General features: G+C 30.0%; 1 protein-coding gene across 33 annotated transcripts in view; it reads left to right on the forward strand.

The window, feature by feature from the left end:
- The window catches only part of RIMS2 (regulating synaptic membrane exocytosis 2), a gene marked incomplete at both ends in the record, with an annotated part of 602684 nt that overhangs the window by 312359 nt on the left and 271582 nt on the right, over positions 1-18743 (forward strand). For 15 of the 33 annotated variants that reach the window (XM_081266158.1, XM_081266164.1, XM_081266165.1 and 12 more), the window contains 6 exons: positions 2825-2892; positions 4686-4805; positions 6911-7010; positions 8016-8139; positions 10192-10238; positions 11532-11644. In XM_081266158.1, the coding sequence (XP_081122284.1) occupies positions 2825-2892; positions 4686-4805; positions 6911-7010; positions 8016-8139; positions 10192-10238; positions 11532-11644 (572 nt within the window). Of the gene's footprint in view, positions 1-2824; positions 2893-3004; positions 3214-4685; positions 4806-6910; positions 7011-8015; positions 8140-10191; positions 10239-11531; positions 11645-18183; positions 18232-18743 lie in introns of all 33 variants that reach the window. The other 18 variants (XM_081266161.1, XM_081266159.1, XM_081266162.1 and 15 more) reach the window with 3 other exon arrangements.

Consider the following 18743-nt stretch of genomic DNA (forward strand, 5'->3'; position numbering starts at 1 on the left):
CTTCTACTTCCTCATTTCCTTTGGTTCCTCAATTATTTCAGTCTGATTTTAATTTTTATCATTTTATCTAACCATTCTTTATAACATCTGCCCTAATCTTCATGTTGCAAAATCTAATGCAGACTTTCATTTCCTCATCTTATCTGATGTGTTGAAACCTATCAATATTGTCAATTTCTCTTTCCTTTTAGGAAACTCTTCTTTTTGGTTTGGAGACTTTTCTTCATCTCCTTCTTTCCCCCCTTTCATTCTCTACATGCTCTTTTTCAATTTAATATTTTCTTAAATCAAACTGTAAGTTTTGGAGTTAGTCTGGGTATTCTTCACACATTCTTTTACTTTCTATTCCTAAATGGTCTCAATCCTGTCTATAAGATAATAATTTTCAGTTTATGTGTCTCAAGATTAAAACTGCTTTCTAAGGTTTATTACAGCTTGATTAATTGCTTTCTACATGCCTACTTGAATACTTATGAACATTTCAATTTTATACTCAGAATGAAATATTGTAGTTATACATTTTAGTATCTTGAAATTTATAAGCCTTACTGTAAGTTTCAATGAAATAGAGTAATCCCTCCTACTTTTTCCCTAACAAAAGTGCTGTTCTTTATGTTCTCCATCTCATAAATTCTCTTTTCTTTGACTCAGTTGTTAATGTTCAGAAACCTGTGAGTGAGTCTTGATTAAAAAAAGAATACACACACACATATAGTATATATTAGTTGTAGATGGACACAATACCTTTATTTTATTTATTTGTTTTATGTGATGATGAGGATTGAACCCGGTGCCTCACACTTGCTAGGCAAGTGCTCTACCACTCCAGCCCCTCTTCAATCTTTTTTAGCATTGTATTTCTACCCCAAAATTCCTCAATACCCTCTCATTTTTTGTTTATCTTTTAACCATGTGTATTGCCATCACCTTTGTTCAGGTTATAATCATGTTTCCCAGGGACCACTGCAAATGCCTTTTAACTTTTGGTTTCTTCCATTCTAGTCTCTATACAGTACTTAGAATTACCCTTAAAAAAAAATATATATATATATATATATATGTATATGTTAGTATATATATGTATATATATGTATATGTTAGTATATGTTTATATATGTTATGTGTATATATATATATATACACACACACACACACACACACACACACACACACACCATTCACATTTAATGTAATTTTTTTTAACTGGAGATTGAACTCAGGGGTACTCAACCACTGAGCCACATCCGCAACCCTATTTTGTATTTTATTTAGAGACAGGGTCTCACTGAATTGCTTAGTGCCTCGCTTTTGCTGAGGCTGGCTTTGAAGTTGAGAACCTCCTTCCTCAGCCTCCTGAGCTGTTGGGATTACAGACATGCACCTCCATGCCTGGTTTGTAACTTTTTAAAAATCGAGTATAACTTCTCATTCTTCTAATGATGTGGAATTATACTGGTCATGTAGTCATATATGCACATAGGGTAATAGTGTCCAATTCATTCTACTATCCTTCTTACCTCCATACCTTTTAAAGCGTAAATCAGATCATGTCCCAATTTTGCTTAAAATCCTTCGATGATTGAAATTTATAATCTTTAACATGGCATAGAAGTACCTATCTAAGCTGTTAAGTGCAGGCCTTACTAGTTTTATTTAGCATGATATTCTTCCTCTCATTCTTTTTGGTTTAGGCACACTGATGTTTCTTCCATTCTTTTACAGTAGCTAATGTTAGTTTTTTCTTGAATGCTCTTTCCTCCATTTTTCATCTATTTCCTTACATCCATTAGGTCACATCTTTCTGTTCTCATCCTAAACTTGTTTACATTAGAGGTGTTTTGTAACACCAGAATATCAATTAGACCTTGTTATACCTTCACATATGATTTTGTTTTTTTCCTATTTGAACTGATGATTTATTGTGTTTAAATGTTTTGTAAGCACGTTTCTTTGTTTTACTCCTCACACTAGAGTTCAGCACAATAAATAGAAAGTGAAGGCAGTAAATATTTTTAAATAAATCAAAGTATAACTAAAGTTTAAAAACATATGTTTATATACAGCCTTAAAAGAAGTTCTTTCAAATATGACAAATAAGAAACACATTACATTTGTAAAATGAATTTTCCTTTTTAGTTGCCAGTTACATAAATTATCTGACAAAATTATTTTTTTAAAAATTTACTTTTTACAAAGATACAATTTCTGAAAAAAGTTGATGAGTTATTTCAAAGTAATATTAAGTAATTCATGATATTTAAGTAGTTTATTTCATTTTAACTATTATAAATTTAATCTTTTGTGTAACCAATTTTTTAAACACTCAAATTTTTGAGGAGGTTTCACCGTTATATAGAATATGATACTACATTCAAGGAACAACATTTAATTATTTGGCTTTTGAAATGGTAGTTTTTGGCAAACCACTGTTTAATTTTTTTTAATGTTCATTAGTCTTTGGAGAATAAACTCATGTCTTTAGGTCAGTATGGGGGAAAATAGCATAAGAAACAGATATAGCCAAGAGTCTCTTTTTCAGAATATCCATTTTTTTTTGTTTTGTTTCTATTCTTGTTTATTATTAGCCTTTTTTCTTCTTGCGGGGCTTTGTTTTGTAGGGTCTGTCCAGAGTACATAAACTTTGTATTCTGCATTCTATAAATTTTATTCACTTGGAAACTTAGCTTTCTCTTGGTATATGTAATGAGTGCTAAAGTTCCTGAAACCAGACAGGATCACACAGATTAATATGTTTATAATGTCTCTGTCTGTCCTTTTTTTCGCCGTCTCCTTTACTGCACTCTTATCTGTCTGACTCTCACAGGAGACATGGATTACAACTGGTTGGACCATACGTCTTGGCATAGCAGTGAGGCTTCCCCAATGTCTTTGGTGAGACATGTGGAGCCTTACTATTTAATTTCCGTTATCATTTCACTTTTCCTTTTTATTTATACCTTTGCATGTTTTCTTTTTTGTATTTTTTTTTATCCCATACCTGTAGGGGACAGTCAAAAGGGAAAAAGAAAAACTAGTGAGCAGGCAGTTTTGTCGGACTCTAACACCAGGTCTGAGAGACAAAAGAAAATGATGTACTTTGGTGGCCACTCTTTGGAAGAGGATTTGGAATGGTCTGAACCTCAGATTAAGGACTCTGGGGTAGATACCTGTAGTAGCACAACCCTTAACGAGGAGCATAGCCATAGTGATAAGGTACTGAGATTGTGGAGCCTGCCTTTTAACCTGCTCATTTGGTCTTCGTTTGCTCTCTGTCACTCATTAAAACAGAACATACTAAAAGGACAGGGCATTTCAAGGGTCAATGTAGCATTTCTTAAGGTGCAGAAAAGAAAAACAAAATAAAACCAAACAAACCAACCAAAAAAACCCTCTTGCTTGCTTTGCTGTTTTTATTGTTTGACAGCATACCAAAAAATAAGTAACTGAAAATAAAACTTAGGAACAAAGGAATGGTTTGTCTATGGTCGCACGAGAGAATTTTGTAATGTTATAATAAGCCACAAATAATGAACAATTGTTTGGATTGGCTTATTTAATTGCTTCTATATATTTTCCTTGGGATGAAAATTAAATTTTAATAGTTTGAATCCCAGGCAAAAGGCAGATAATTGGGTCTATTTGCACAGAAAAAGTTGTTTTTCTTTTTTCCCTTTCACTGTCATTTTGCTCTTTTGTTTTATCAATACAGCATTTTAATGTATTATTAATTAGTATTAGAGCCATTGCCATCTGCTTTGATATTTATTATTTTTGCTTTTAGTATAGTGAAACTTTTGAAATCTTTTACCATATAGATGTGATTGAATGGAACTTGTGTTTTGCCTGCTAAATTTTGCATGAAGATATGCATGCTATTTTAGGTGACTGTGAAAATACTATGATTACACAAATCATTTACTTTGATATTTACCCTGTCATTCATAATGGACTGGGTCATTATTTGTAGAGGCCTTAGTTCTGCATTGAGAGAAATAAACTACTAATATTTTCAAGGTTACTTAGCAATGGATACCATTGAATTATCTACTAAAGGTAATTTACTAGATAGGCCAAAGACTTGAAAGAATCAGTGAACTTCGATGAAGTGAGAAATACAATCTTTGAATGAAGGCTGTTTCTCTTATGCAAAATCAAATCAGTTAGAAAGTTATTGGAGCTTGTGTATTTTTTAAGAATTTTAATCAAGAAGCTTATTCAAGAAAACCTTTATTATGGCTTTAGATTTTATGTTTTAATAAGATATAAACTTTTAATTTTATTGTAATACAGTCTTTTAAAATCTGTTTCAAAAGTGTTTTAAGAAGAAATTCTCATTTTTAAATGGATTCAACTGCATAAAATTTCAGCCTGTTAATTTTTAGTTAATCTTCAGCATATAGAAATGTTAAAGATTTTAGAAGTTTTCCACATTTTGTAGAGCTATATTACTTCAGTATTGTTTCAGAGAACCCTAAGAATTCAGCAAAATTGAATTTTGCAAAAAAATCTCTATTACAAAATTGAGATTGCAAGGGTAAGATAGTAAACTTTTCTCATCGGTTTTGGAATGTAAATTGGTTTGTGTAATCATAAAGGGTTAGAGTTCTGAACTTAGATTGTACAATTAGAGATAATTTGTTATAAAAGAACATTAATTTTTCTTATTTGTTGATGCAATATGTCAGCATCCTGTGACCTGGCAACCATCTAAAGATGGAGATCGCCTAATTGGTCGTATTTTATTAAATAAGCGACTAAAAGATGGAAGTGTACCTCGAGACTCAGGAGCAATGCTTGGTTTAAAGGTATGTAATAAAATGTGTGAGATTTTGGCTCTATACTCCTTTACAGATTTATCAGGAAAAAATATAATAACTTTCAACCCATACAAATTTAAGGGAGTTCCCCCCACACACATTTTCAAGATTCCTCAAATACTGTCACTCATTATCTCAAAGTTTTTATTTTCCAAGTATTATTTAAGAAGTTGCAATTATTCCACAATAATACTCATGTATATAATTTTGAAAGACAATGATACTATCTGATTAGAATAAATTTGAGTCTTACATACAATGATCAAACTTATTTTACCTTTACATTTTGCTCTTTAAGTCTATATCTGTGTTTATCTTATATTAAAATGATAATTTTATTTAGGTACTCTATATACAGAATAGGGAAATGTAATATGTATATTATTCAGGAATATGATTTTGTATTAATGTAGTAAAGTTATAAGCATGTGTATGTGTGTGTATGAGAGAGAATCCTGTTGAAAGTCTGGAAACACAAAAATAATTATGTTAGGAAATTAAATATGAGTATTGCTTTATATTTGACTGTTAAATAGCAGGGAATTACTTGGTAAATGAATAAGCTATTTGATTTTATGCATCTAAAATAGACAATTAAAAGCTGAAATGAAACCCAAGTAAATTTTTAGAGTTAAGCCATTACTGTAGAAGTTATACTGTAGAATATAAATAATAACAGATACTAGAAAAATTTGGATGTAGGAGGAATTGGGCAAGTTACATTTATGGGTGGTTGCTGTGTGACTGGCACTCATCTGAGCATTTAACATCTGTCAGCTAATTCAGCACTTAGAACAGATGAGAAACAAGCTTATAGAGGTGTCATAATTTATCTATGATCACAAGATGATGACAATGGTGGGATTTAAATCCCCATCTGCCCAGTATAGTGTTAGAGCAGTGTGGTATAGAGGTTAGGCAGTCTTGGCTTAAATTTCAGTGACAGCAGTTGCTAGTTACATAATATTGGCAACTACTCTTAGTCTTAGATTCCTCATTTTTCCAGTGCTGATAATGCTATTTATTAGATAGTTAAAATAAAATTTATTGAAGCAGTATGTAAGCATTTAGTACAGTATCTGACATGTAAGCATTTAGTACAGTATCTGACATACCATAAGATTTCAATAATACTACTAATAATAACTGTAGATAGCATAATTAATTATTACTGTTAAAGTTTGATAAGTCAAATTTTTAAAAAAATTTACATGAGTTTGTAAGCCCACAAGACATCTATATTTAATTTTGAAATATAGGACTAAATAAGTATTAACTGAATTGCAGCTGAGTGTAATTATGGAATAAATACATGGAATAAAATAAATCAGTGTGTTTTAAATTTAAATATCTTTCACCCAATTTAGAAGAGAAAAAACTATTTAGTTGTTGAATTTTGTTAGTTTCATTTGCTTTATCTGCTATGAAGGTAATATATTGGTTAAATGGCAGTTGATGAGAAGCAAAACATTAATTTTATAAGAGGCCAGCTAGTATCTTACAGGTACACTTATGCTTCCATAGCATTATTCTTAACATTTTTAGAAAAAGCGGGCTGCAAATGGTCTGCAAGTTTACATTGCTTTTGATAAAATTAAGTATACCTTGTTATTTTCCCAAGAAAGATCCATCATCATTATTTACATAATCATCATGCTTAAATATGTACTAATGAAAATTTTGTAGCATATCATAATCAAGTAAAAGTAACAATATATGTATTGTAATATTTTAAATTTATAAAAAGAAATTTTAATATAATTATATAGTACTATGACAACATGTTTTGAGAAATTACAAAAGTAAGAATTATCATAAGGACAAAACTTGTAAATGGTTGTTATTTTTAAAGGTATATGACATTTTAACAGATAATAAATTTAATTGTAGCATATTTGGAGTATGTAAAAGGAGTTAGTTCTTAGGGAATATTTTAACTTCCTAATAGCAATGCTGAATTATTTAAGAAATGATTTTCAACACATTATATTTGTTGTAGAAGCTGCAAATTGTTCCAAATATTTTTAACTTGAATTTTCAAGTATGTTCACTTTAACAATATGACAACTTTAGTGCGTTCCTCTTTTACACAGGTTGTAGGAGGAAAGATGACTGAGTCAGGTCGGCTCTGTGCATTTATTACCAAAGTCAAAAAAGGAAGTTTAGCTGATACTGTAGGACATCTTAGACCAGGTACGTTTCTTCTATTGGTTATTTATATTTAAAATATTAAATGTTCACTAGGCACAGTGGTGCCCACCTGTATTTCCAGCTACTCAGTTGATTGAGGCAAGAGAATTGCAAGTTCAAGGCCAGTCTCAGCAACTTAATGTTTCAAAATAAAAAATAATAATAAAAGGGGAGAGGGACTGGGGATGTGGCTCAGTGGTAGGGAATCACTGTGTTCAATCTCCAGTATCACCAAAAAAAAAAAAAAAGATTTCATTATGAATAGTTAAGAAAAAGTTGTCCTCATTTAGAACTGATTTGACCTCATTTCACTTAGATATACAGCTTTACTAATGAATGGGAAGTTTAATCTAATATGATTCAAAAAAGAATTTTTATGTTTACTGATTTTTTTTTGCTGGTAGATATTCTAATCAATATGTAATAATAATTTATTTTGTTTCCCATAGCCTGATTTTTCTCTGGAAAAAAATTCCAACTTAGGTTGGAAAACTAGTTCATAGATAAATGCTTTTTTTTTTCTAAAATGTGTTACTATATGTCACTTCATACTCTTGGAGAAATCCTTGAGTGCCTTAAAGAGGATTTGATAAAATGGTAATTATTAATATTTTTACAAAAGAGTTTCAACAAGGGAAACCCATTAAAGAAAACAGAGAACTTGGTTATGTGAACGCGAGTGTGTGTGCACACACTCAGTACAGAGTCATAAAACCTTTAAAGAGAAAATTGATTTTGATTGTTGTCTACAATTAAAATTTCCATAACAAATAAAAAAATGATAACTTTTGTGTACTTTTTTTTTCTTCTGACTATATCCTTTTGGTGAAGTATATTAACATGACCGTTAAATTTTATGCCATTGGGATTATTTTTAGTGTGGGTTTTATTCCACATTGCTGATTTTATTCTGTAGTATTCATTGAACTTTAAAGGTTGATTTTGTTTTGAGTACTTTTTTGGGGCTTAGGTTTTTTTTTTCTGAGATTATTATTACTGATACTGTAGGTGATGAAGTATTAGAATGGAATGGAAGGTTATTGCAAGGAGCAACATTTGAGGAAGTGTACAACATCATTTTAGAATCCAAACCTGAACCACAAGTGGAGCTTGTTGTTTCTCGGCCTATTGGGTAAGTTGGTTTCAGTACTTGACTTTGTGTAGACTACTGTTAGGTAATTCATATTGTACCAATGCAAAATGTCGTTCTGCTTTATGAAAATAAATTATTTCTAAGACAATCACTTTTCCTTTTCTTTGCCAAAGACATCTCAGTAAAAATCATCACTTCATCTGATTGTAATAGACTATACAGTTTATTACAAAAGAAAAAAAATAAATGTTGTGTTAGTTGGCTTTTTATAACTGATCAAAATACCCAACAAGAACAACTTAGTTTATTTTGGCTCACAGTTTCAGATGTTCAGTCCATTGCCTGCCAAATTACTTTGGGTCCATCCAAAGTGAGGCAGAACATCCAAGGCAGCAGGGCATGGAGGGAGGGGTGCTATCTGCTCCTGGTGGCCAGGAAACAGAGAGAAAGGGAGAGAGGGAGGGAAAGGGACTTCAGGAAAGATGAACCCTTTTAGGGCACTTCCTCTGGTAACCAACCTGCTTTAGCCATACCCTCCTTGTCTATTCTTACCATCTAGTTAGTCTATTCAAATTGGGATGAAGTAATTAGGTTACAGCTCTCATAATTGCACCTCTGAATGTTTTGCATTAGCATAGGAGCTCTTGAGGGTACACCTCATACTCAAACCATTACAGATGCCTTTTATTTTGATTATCTTAGCAACTAAATGGATGTCTATATTCATTCATAAGAGAAGTAGACTATGGTAACAATTTTTAAGGTTAAGTTTCACAACTATAGTTTTCTACACTGTAAAAATGACAATCATCTATAGTCTAGAAATTTTAAATATATATTTTTTTCAAAATGCAGATTTCAATCCAGGAAAAAAAAGAACTAAGGGGGATATAATTCTCAGATGCAGGAACGTGTTTAAGGAAAACACTCTCTTTAAGGAATGGTGATTAAAAGTACTGAAAATAGACAAATATCAAAGTATTCTTTGATATGTAATTTATTGCCTATGGATTAAATAGGTGATTTCCAAAAGTTGTCAATAAATATCATTCTTCAACTAGAATTATAAGAATTTCTCATTAAATATCACAACATTATTACCTCTGGAGAAGCTTATACTCTAGGCAAATGTAAAAGATTGTACCTCTGGCATATTTATGTCAAAATAAAAGCAATAGAATATTATATAAAATGACAGTGAATTATTAAATGCATATTTGGGAGAGAGCAATCCAGAGTGGAGGCTACAGAAATTCTTTTGTAGTAGAACATGAGTGCCCCGTTTTTACTCATTTAGGAAATGGTTGGACTGTATTATTTTGATCTCTTTCTATGCTAGAGAAAATGATTTAGATTGGTAACTTAGTTTTATTGAAATGTTCCTTTCAAAGTAATGAATTTAGCACATGAAATTATACCCATTTTTTATTTGTCCATACATAGTTTTTTAATGTGGTAAAATTGCAGTTATTTGCTTAGTGCATTAATCAAATATATTTCTTGGTGTTAAAGTGCTCTTAAATCATATTTTTGTGAAATGTTCAAATAATTTATTCTTTTTATTCTGATATCTGATCTTCCCATCAATAAGTATATGTATTTTTAGTGTGCTTATACTGAAAAGGTAACTTTGAATGTCCCAGTAAGAAACATCTTTGCCGTTATTACATTTATTTTTTAACTACAATCTGAATATCTAATTTTTGTTTTGGTGATATTTTTAGCTTCAATGTTATTGATTTAGACAGAAGGTAAAAATAAAGACTAGAATAGAATTAAAATGTATCTGTGAAACTTACCTTGTTGAATACAAAAGTTTTTTAGAGTGAGTAATTTATGTAGTGAGTCACAAAGAAGATAACAGATAGGTTTTTATAAATCTACAAAGGCATGTGCATTTTAATTTCTTTTAAACATTTGGCATTAGTCCAAACCATTTATTAGCAAAAAAGACTTTTTATTTCTTATTCATATAATAACAACATACAGGTTTTTGTTTTACAGTGTCCAATTATTATATAAGTAGATAATGATTAATATAGCCATTACATTAATTATTGAAACAGTTGTTTTCTTTTTCTATCATTTCAGAGATATACCTAGAATACCTGATAGCACACATGCACAACTGGAGTCCAGTAAGTTTTATTTTTACTAGAAGAAATGTTATTAATAATGTCACTTATCAAGGTCAGATAAAGTATTTTGTCTATTAATACAAAGTAAAAAATATAATGGTATTGTTATCAAGTATACAATCATATGAAGATAGAAAATTTAGTATCATTCATATCACTGTGAGGAAAAGTGTAGAATTTTATAATAAGATTAGTTTTAATAATGTGGATTTTAGATAGCTTTATTAAGGTGTATCACAATAAACTGATTGAATGAAGGTGTACAATTAGGAACTTTTGGCATACATATGTATCTATGAATCCATTTTCCCAGTGAAAAAAAAAATATACCCATTGCTCCCAACTGTTTCATCCCCAACATTTTCCTCAATTTTAACATTACTCTTTGTAGACTCACTCTCAGTAAATAGAAGAAGAATGTTTGGGAAAAACTAGTGAATAATTACATTGATTCTAATCTACATTTGTGGAAAACAGAATAATTTTTCTGTTTCAGCAATAAAGCAGTATTGGGACAATAAATATACAAATTTAAATAATTTCAAATGTGTACTTTTTATTTCTTATTTATGAGTGTGTTAATGTTAAACATATGAATTTTTTCCCGAGGAACTAAGGTTCTTGATTGATTATGGCATACTGGGAGAGAGGAGGACAGTTGCAATTTGAGATACATCAATCAGGTAGACCAAATTGAGGAAAAAGATTAAAGCAAAAATTTGAAAGAGTGGAAAATTTTTTCAGGTACAGAAACCAGGCATAGCATTGGCTGTATGGCAGGAAAGTGTAAGGTGCATTTAAGGAAACTTAACAAGGCCATTGTGACTAATTGGAATAAGCAAGGCGGAGAATGGTAGAAAGAGGATACCAGAATTGGAGAAAAGGGCAGCAGAATTGCATGTTTTATAAGTCACTGTGGAGACTTTGGCTTTTCCTTTCTGTCAGTGTAATTTATTAGATTCTTCAAGAGATAGTTTAAATATCACCTACTGGAAACATTTAATAATTCTGGGATAGTCTGGTACTTATTTTCTTAGCATTTAAAGTTTAGACTCTCTATAAGTTGCTTTATTGATTGATGTTTTGATTATTTTTCCATTTCTATTATGAACTTTTTATTATCTTACAATAAGATATGAGTATAGTGCACATAACAGAATAAGTATATTTTTATATGCAAAAGCAAAACCTGTAAGTTTACTTGTAACATAAAATGACATTTCAACAATATATCCTAAAGATTCTTAAAAAGTAAGAGGAGCCATTTTTATTATTCCTTATGTATCATTTCAGGTTCTAGCTCATTTGAATCTCAAAAAATGGATCGGCCTTCTATTTCCGTTACCTCTCCCATGAGCCCTGGCATGTTGAGGGATGTTCCACAGTTCTTATCTGGACAACTTTCAGTATGTAGCCAATAAATTAATTTTTCTTTGTGGAATATTATATTGTTTTTAAAATATTATATGTTAGGTTTTTTGTAAGCCAAGTTTTTCCTAGAGCATAATTGTAATTTAACCATCATTGTTCTCATTGTTATTAATTTTAACTAACTGAAATTCAATTTTGAATAATCTTCATAGTGCCTTCTCTATTAAAATTATGTTTTGCATAATTATTGACAGATTTTGTGAAGACACTACCTATTTTTTCCTTAATAATTATTCTAAAACTCAGGTTATGATTTTTGCTCTATATTTTAAAATGACTATAAATTGTCAAGATTTTTAAGAGAAATAAATGTTGTGCTGTAAAAAGGTACTACTTAAGATAAAAGTAACTTATATATTCTTCCCTACTTTCAATCTTAAGGAAATTTGGGGCTTTCTGGGTGCGGTGGCACATGCCTATAATTCCAGTGGTTTGGGAGGCTGAGGCACAAGGATCCCGAGTTTAAAGCCAGCCTCAGCAAAAGTGAGGTGCTAAGCAACTCAGTGAAATCCTGACTCTAATAAAATACAGAAAAATGCTGAGGATATGGCTCAGAGCTTGAGTGCCCCTGATATCAATTCCTGGAATTCTCCTCCACAAAAATATCATAATAATGATTGGATTTTAAATATTGCTCTGAAATATAAGGATACTGGAGATTTTCTTTGTCAACAAAGAAAACCAAATATTGGGGAGACATATAGTAAATTTCTTGAATATGCTGAGTAATTTCACATTATGTGATCTTTCGTTTGTTCATTTTCTGATCAAAAGATAAAAATTCAATAACACATTTTATGCTATATCCATATTAGAAGAGTTTTGCAAATTTAAGTCCTCACTTTTTATTATTTTTCAGTTGTTAGAACATTTTAGTATATTTATTCAGTTTTATTGTCCTTAATGTTGATGTTTACTTAACTTGAAGTTTCATGAATATTAGAAAAGTATTTAGATTCCCCTAGTCTAGACATTGAATTTTGGTTGAAAATATTATAGTTTAAAGTATCTTGGGCTGGTATATATAGTGCAACAGAAATAGCTTTTTGTTAAATCAGCTAAAACATATCTTTTTTTTTTTTTAAGTGGGGGATAGTATAGTGTTTGATTTTTCTGAAGCATTTTCATTTAATTAAAAGGAAATGTGGGAAGATAATAAAAATAAAAATTATGATCTTAAAAATATTGAAGAAGTTATTAGACATGTCTCTTCTGGAACTATTTTCATCACAAAGCTGATAATAACAGAAAAGTTATGCAAGAAAGAATAAGGAATACTGTTAGGAGATTTTGTGTGTCTCACTAAAATAAGCTTCTTCCCTTTATTATTTTCTTTTCTCTTTTATAAGTAGACTTAACTTTTTCATTTGAGTACCATGGTCTTTTTTCCATTCTCTAGAATAAGTTTCTACTTATTGTCTTACATGTATTAACATGTATAGTTACAACAAGTTTATGTGTTTTTTCTACCATCTTAGAAAACATTAGTGGGTTAGGTATTGTCTTTTATTATGGCTCCGTTTAAATAGGTCATCTTTAAATAATATTTGGGTGGGTTATGTTAGATGATTCTAGTCCATAAATAAATCTGTGTGTGTATGTGTGTGTTTGTGTGTATGTGTGTGTGTGTTTATGTGTCTATGTGTGTAATTAGCTTGAGTTGGTTGAGGGAGGAGCAAAAATTGAATTTTCATAATAAGAATATGTTTTCTCCTATGTTCGTATACAAATTGGAGTAGGAGGGTAAGGTTAGGAGCATAGGGCAGAGATTCAGACAGTTTCAAAGGTAGCTAATTGTCCTTATGGTTCAAAATTAATATGGTAGGAAGGCGAGGCTGCTAAATATTTGGAACAATATAAAACCAAAAGTTTCATCTCTAAATGTATGTACAATGATATAAAGAATTTTAGATTTACAAATGATGTTGGTTTAAATCCACATAATTAAAATTTAATGTGTATCCCATTTTCTCATTTTCTTACGAATTGGAAGGAATATGCTCTAGCATGATATTTGTGAAACTTCAATTGCATATGTTTTGAAATTACACATACACACACCACATCCCTGTATATAAAATATATTAATTATAAATATAATACCTATTTATTATAGATAGGTAGAAAATATAAAAAATTAAATAAAAAATAAAAATCACCTATAATTCTGATACCATCATTTAACCAGTCACAATATATAAATCTTTAAATAAAAATAATAAATTTGTACATCCTGTTGTACACCTTTTTATGTAATAGCATATTATAAACTTTTTCTCAGCTTAAAAATTTCTGATAAAATTGGGTTGGGGTTGTGGCTCAGTGGTAGAGCACTGCATGCGAGGCCCTGGGTTTGATCCTCAGCACCACATAAAACAACAACAACAAAAAACAAAACAAAGAAAACAAAAAACAAAAAAAGTGTTAAAGAAAAAAATATAATCTTTAAAAAATTTCTGATAAAATTATTTTGTAGATATTTAATGCTTCATTTTAAGTTTAATTCATATATCATGTAATATCATATATGATTTATTTTATATTGCTGATTTCAAATTTTCATTATCATAAATATTGATGCCATGGAAATCCTTGAATCTAAATCTTGCATAATTTTGCTGGGGCCAATTTATTTTGTGAGAATAACTTTCCTGAAGTAAAATAACAATAATATGAAGTATAAAGTAAAAATTTAAGATTATTGAAGTCTACTCCAAATTTTTCTACAATTTTTTAAAACAAATCAATGTCCAGTCATCTATTTAAAAACACTCAGTGTCAGAAATAGTACTATTAGTACTACTAATATAGTACTTGTCATCAGGAATAAAAATGAACAAGATAGAATGGTTTTTACTATCATGTAACTTACTAATTTTAATTTCAACCTTTGCATCTAGGAAAACACAAGTAAGATGCTATCATGGATATAATATTTTCCTTCATAATCCTATCCCTACCATTTTGGAACAATTTTGCTATAATAATGTAGGAGTTGAAAAAATGTCTATATACATCATTCCTAGGGCAAGTTCTTGAAAGTCTCAAGGCAACATTACATTTCTGTTTTCTTACATTTTATCTTTGGATTTTTTTTTTTTTTTTGCTTTCAGTGGGATTTTACTTGGCCCTATACCAAACTTACAAAATCATGAATTGCTAATGCTTGAGAAAAAAAGATAATTTGTATAGTATGTGGGCTGACCTTTCTAATATATTTGTTAGTTCATGGACTGATATTTTCTCAAATAGAAAATATACATATAAAATTTCTTGTTTACATGTTTATGCTCCAGTCAATTTTTTTTAAAATTGTATACAACTTATTTTCTCTACAGACTTATTATGTGACTGCCAGTATTTTAGGGTATAAGTGTGAAAGTGTCATTAATGTATTTTGTGAAAAAATCAGCTTGAGTTCAGGTTTATGCCACTTGGACTATATGTTAGCCTTTTCAGTGACAGCACTCTTTTGTTTTCATTCTTTTTTAAAAAATATGTGTTTTAGAATTTAGCAGTTTATGCCTTCAGAAGATTATCATTATAAATCTTAATATTTTAAAATTAATCTATAGTCTTTGTCTAATTTTAAGATAAAATAAAACTTTTGTGTTTTTTTTAAAGTGAGAAAAGATTCAGAATCCTTTCTATAGGAACTCAGAAATTGATTCTATTGGCAATTTAAAAATTTTTAATATGGATTCTATGATTGATTTATGGTTTCAGAGTTTCCACAAGTTACTTTAATATTTTTGTGACTTTATTTTTAGTAAATATTGTAAATATCCATTTTATATTACCATTTAGTGGTAATAAGTAACTTCAGAGTAGTTGTGTGCCTTTTATATCCTCTTGGAAACTTGGAGCCTTTAAAAAAATGTTCTATAAAGTTTTTCCTCTGAACTTTAATCTTTTATAATTCATTGTCATAGCTGTTATTCTGGAAGTATTGCATGAAAGACAAGATAGGCATACAGAAGTGACAAAAAATGCAAAATAGATCATGGTGTACAAATTAAAATCTTTCACTTATATGGAGCCAGAATTGTAATAAACATCACATCTTTCATGCTTGAAATAAATGAATTAATAATAATTATGAATTACAAAGCAGCACAAGTACTTCATTATTCCTATCTGAGATACCTAGACTCCATAGAGATAGAAAGTGTTCAGTGGCTGCCAAGGGATAGTGAGACAGGGGAATGAGGAGTGATTAAAATACAGAGCATTTTTCTGGTGAGTGATGAAAAAGGTTTGAAACTAGGGAATGGTGATTATTCCATAGCATCAGAAACTCAATGATTGCCACTGAATTGTATATTTTAAAATGGTTCATTGTATATTTTATGAATTTCACTTGAATTAAAACCCACCAAATTCTAAATGTATTTTTATAGTCACTTTAATGTATGGATGCCTGGGTGAAGATTCAGTTTAAAAAGGCTAACTTCAGAAATCTGTGAATTGTCAGACTGAAATCATTTTAGAAGTAGAAAAATGTTTAAAGGATTAATTTATTTCAAATACTATTCCTTTTAAAGTAAAATTTTGGTTTTTTGAAGTAATATTTTCTTCCAAAATATTTCATTCTCTTGATATATTTGGTTAGAGCAAAATAGGTGGAAAGCCAAGGAAAATAAAATGCATTTCTAGAGTACCTTGGTAGTCCATTTGTTCAGCATGTCTAGTTAATCTCTGTGAATTTCATATACCCCTTCTTCCATTTGCTGAAGAATTATCTGCCCAGGATATGCAGACAGATATCATAAACACACTCCACATCTGAGTACTTCTTCCTATGGCCATATAGCCATATGAAAAGGAAGATAGCTTGGATTTGAGACTTTGGTCTTTGGAGGGAGCGGGGAGATATGACTCATAATTAAATAATGTCTGCTTTTCTTTGGGTTTTAGGTTTATATCTTAAATAGCATCTGTCCAATGATAGTGGAATTGGGCAATAGTCCACCTATTCCTCACTGTTTCCGTGTAGCAGTGGAAAAGATAGAAAGAAGCTTTTAACTATTTATAACTTGAAAGAAGGAGACAAGAGAGACATCTGTAAGAAATATGAGGAATGGGATGGAATCCTGGTGAGAAAAGCAGAATTAAATGTCTTAAAATCCATTCTCAAATCCAAAGATACACATCTAGTTTTGGTCTTCATTTGACCATTGACATGCCTGGATTCTGATTATTGTGGTATCTTTTGGGAATGGTTTCAAAATGAAAGCAAAAAAAAAAAAAGTCAGAAAAGAAAAGAAATTTTATTCTAAGAATTTGAAATAGAGTGTTTTTAATCAGAATGGGACTCCACTTCCTGTCTTTACATTATCTTGTGTTTTGAGTACAGGCAAGTATATCTATATCTTTTTTTATGTCTTTGTTTCCTCATCTGCAAAATTGGGGATAATAACAACTAGCGTTGTTCGTAATAGAAGCCAATAAATTGCAAAAAGTTGTCATTAAAGGCTTGAAAAAATATTAAGACCTGTATAAACAATAGTAATGAGATATTGTCATTAATCAGCATGATTAGTAATAAATAATAATGTCTCCAATTATAAACACTAAATGTCTGAATATGGTGTTTAGTACTAGAAACTGGTATAGATTCTTAAAATGTGAATCATCAATTAATTATGTGCATCCCAGCACACTTTTATCTTAATGTGCTTTTTTATTTTTTGTTTGTTAAAGAAATTCTAAAACCAAGTTGGCTAAATTTTTTTGTATGGTTAAATTTACATCATTTTGGAAAAGTTACACAGTTACTTCCACAGATGACTTTTTCAATAATAATTCTATAATACTTTTTTAAATCTAACTTCTTCTTGGACTACACTTTTTTCCTAGGTACAGTTGACCCTCCATATCCATGTATTTTGTATCCACAGGTTAAACTGTGAATGAAAAGTATTAAAAAAAAAACCTGTACTACACATGTTCAGGCTTTTGTCATATCATTATTTTCCCCAAAATACAGTATAATAACTATTTATATAGTAGTTACATTGTTTCAGGTATTATAGGCAATTCAGAGATGATTTAAGGGAGGGTGTGTGTATGACATTTTTCATAAGGAACTTGAGCATCAATGGATTTTGTTATTTGCTGTGTCCTGGAACAAACCTCTATGGATACCAAGGCCTATAGTATGTAAGAGTAAGAGTAAAATGTGAATTTTTTGATTCCTGGGTTATATTTACAATCATTCTTTCAGAATATACAGTCCCAAACATGTTATTTTATCTTAATTCCCGTTATGTTGATGCATTTTAAAATCCTGATTAAATAAATATAATAGTTTGTATAGTTTTAATGTATCTTAACATTTATCAATATTAATTTACTTATTAGAATTATTTAATTTAAAAAAGTAAGTTGTCATGAAAATATTGTATTTAAGGGATAGTTCTATGTCTTTATTTTTACTTTTGGTCTTTTAGTTCCAGCGTGTTGTCCTTTTTGGTTTTGTTTTATTGCTTTTTTCTTTAATTTTGCTTACCAGAGCCAAAGCCTTAGTAGAAGAACAACGCCTTTTGTTCCTAGGGTTCAGGTAAAGGCCTTGTCTGCCTGATAGAAATTAAATTGTGTTTTATCCCTTATTTGTATGTTTTTGGAAAATGCGTAGTAGGAAAACTTGTTTTGGTATGTTGCTCCAAGTCATATTATTGACTTTCAAATCATTTGATGAGCCAGCTTGTAAAAGTTCTGCATGGGGATTAGAATACTGAATAAAAATTTAAAGAGACAATCTCTGTTAGTGATTTTATATGATAAAATAAAACTTTTAGGTTTCAAAGTGGCATTTAATATAGATTTATTTTACATTTCAGTTAAATATGTAACATTATAGAAATAACAGTTTTATACTGTTGATATTTTTCTTTGTTACACTAAGATTGCTGTCTCTTTAAATCATTCATTATATTACTTAACATCTACATTCTCTTGCATTTTCCAAGCAATAACTCCTTGGGGAGATTGGCAAATACATTTGTACCTTATTTAAAATGTGAATTATATGCATACTGTATACAAGGTTCAACTTTTGGAAAGAACATTACT

The sequence above is a fragment of the Spermophilus citellus genome, assembly GCF_964194105.1.
Source record: "Spermophilus citellus genome assembly, chromosome: 14".
Lineage (NCBI taxonomy): Eukaryota > Metazoa > Chordata > Mammalia > Rodentia > Sciuridae > Spermophilus > Spermophilus citellus.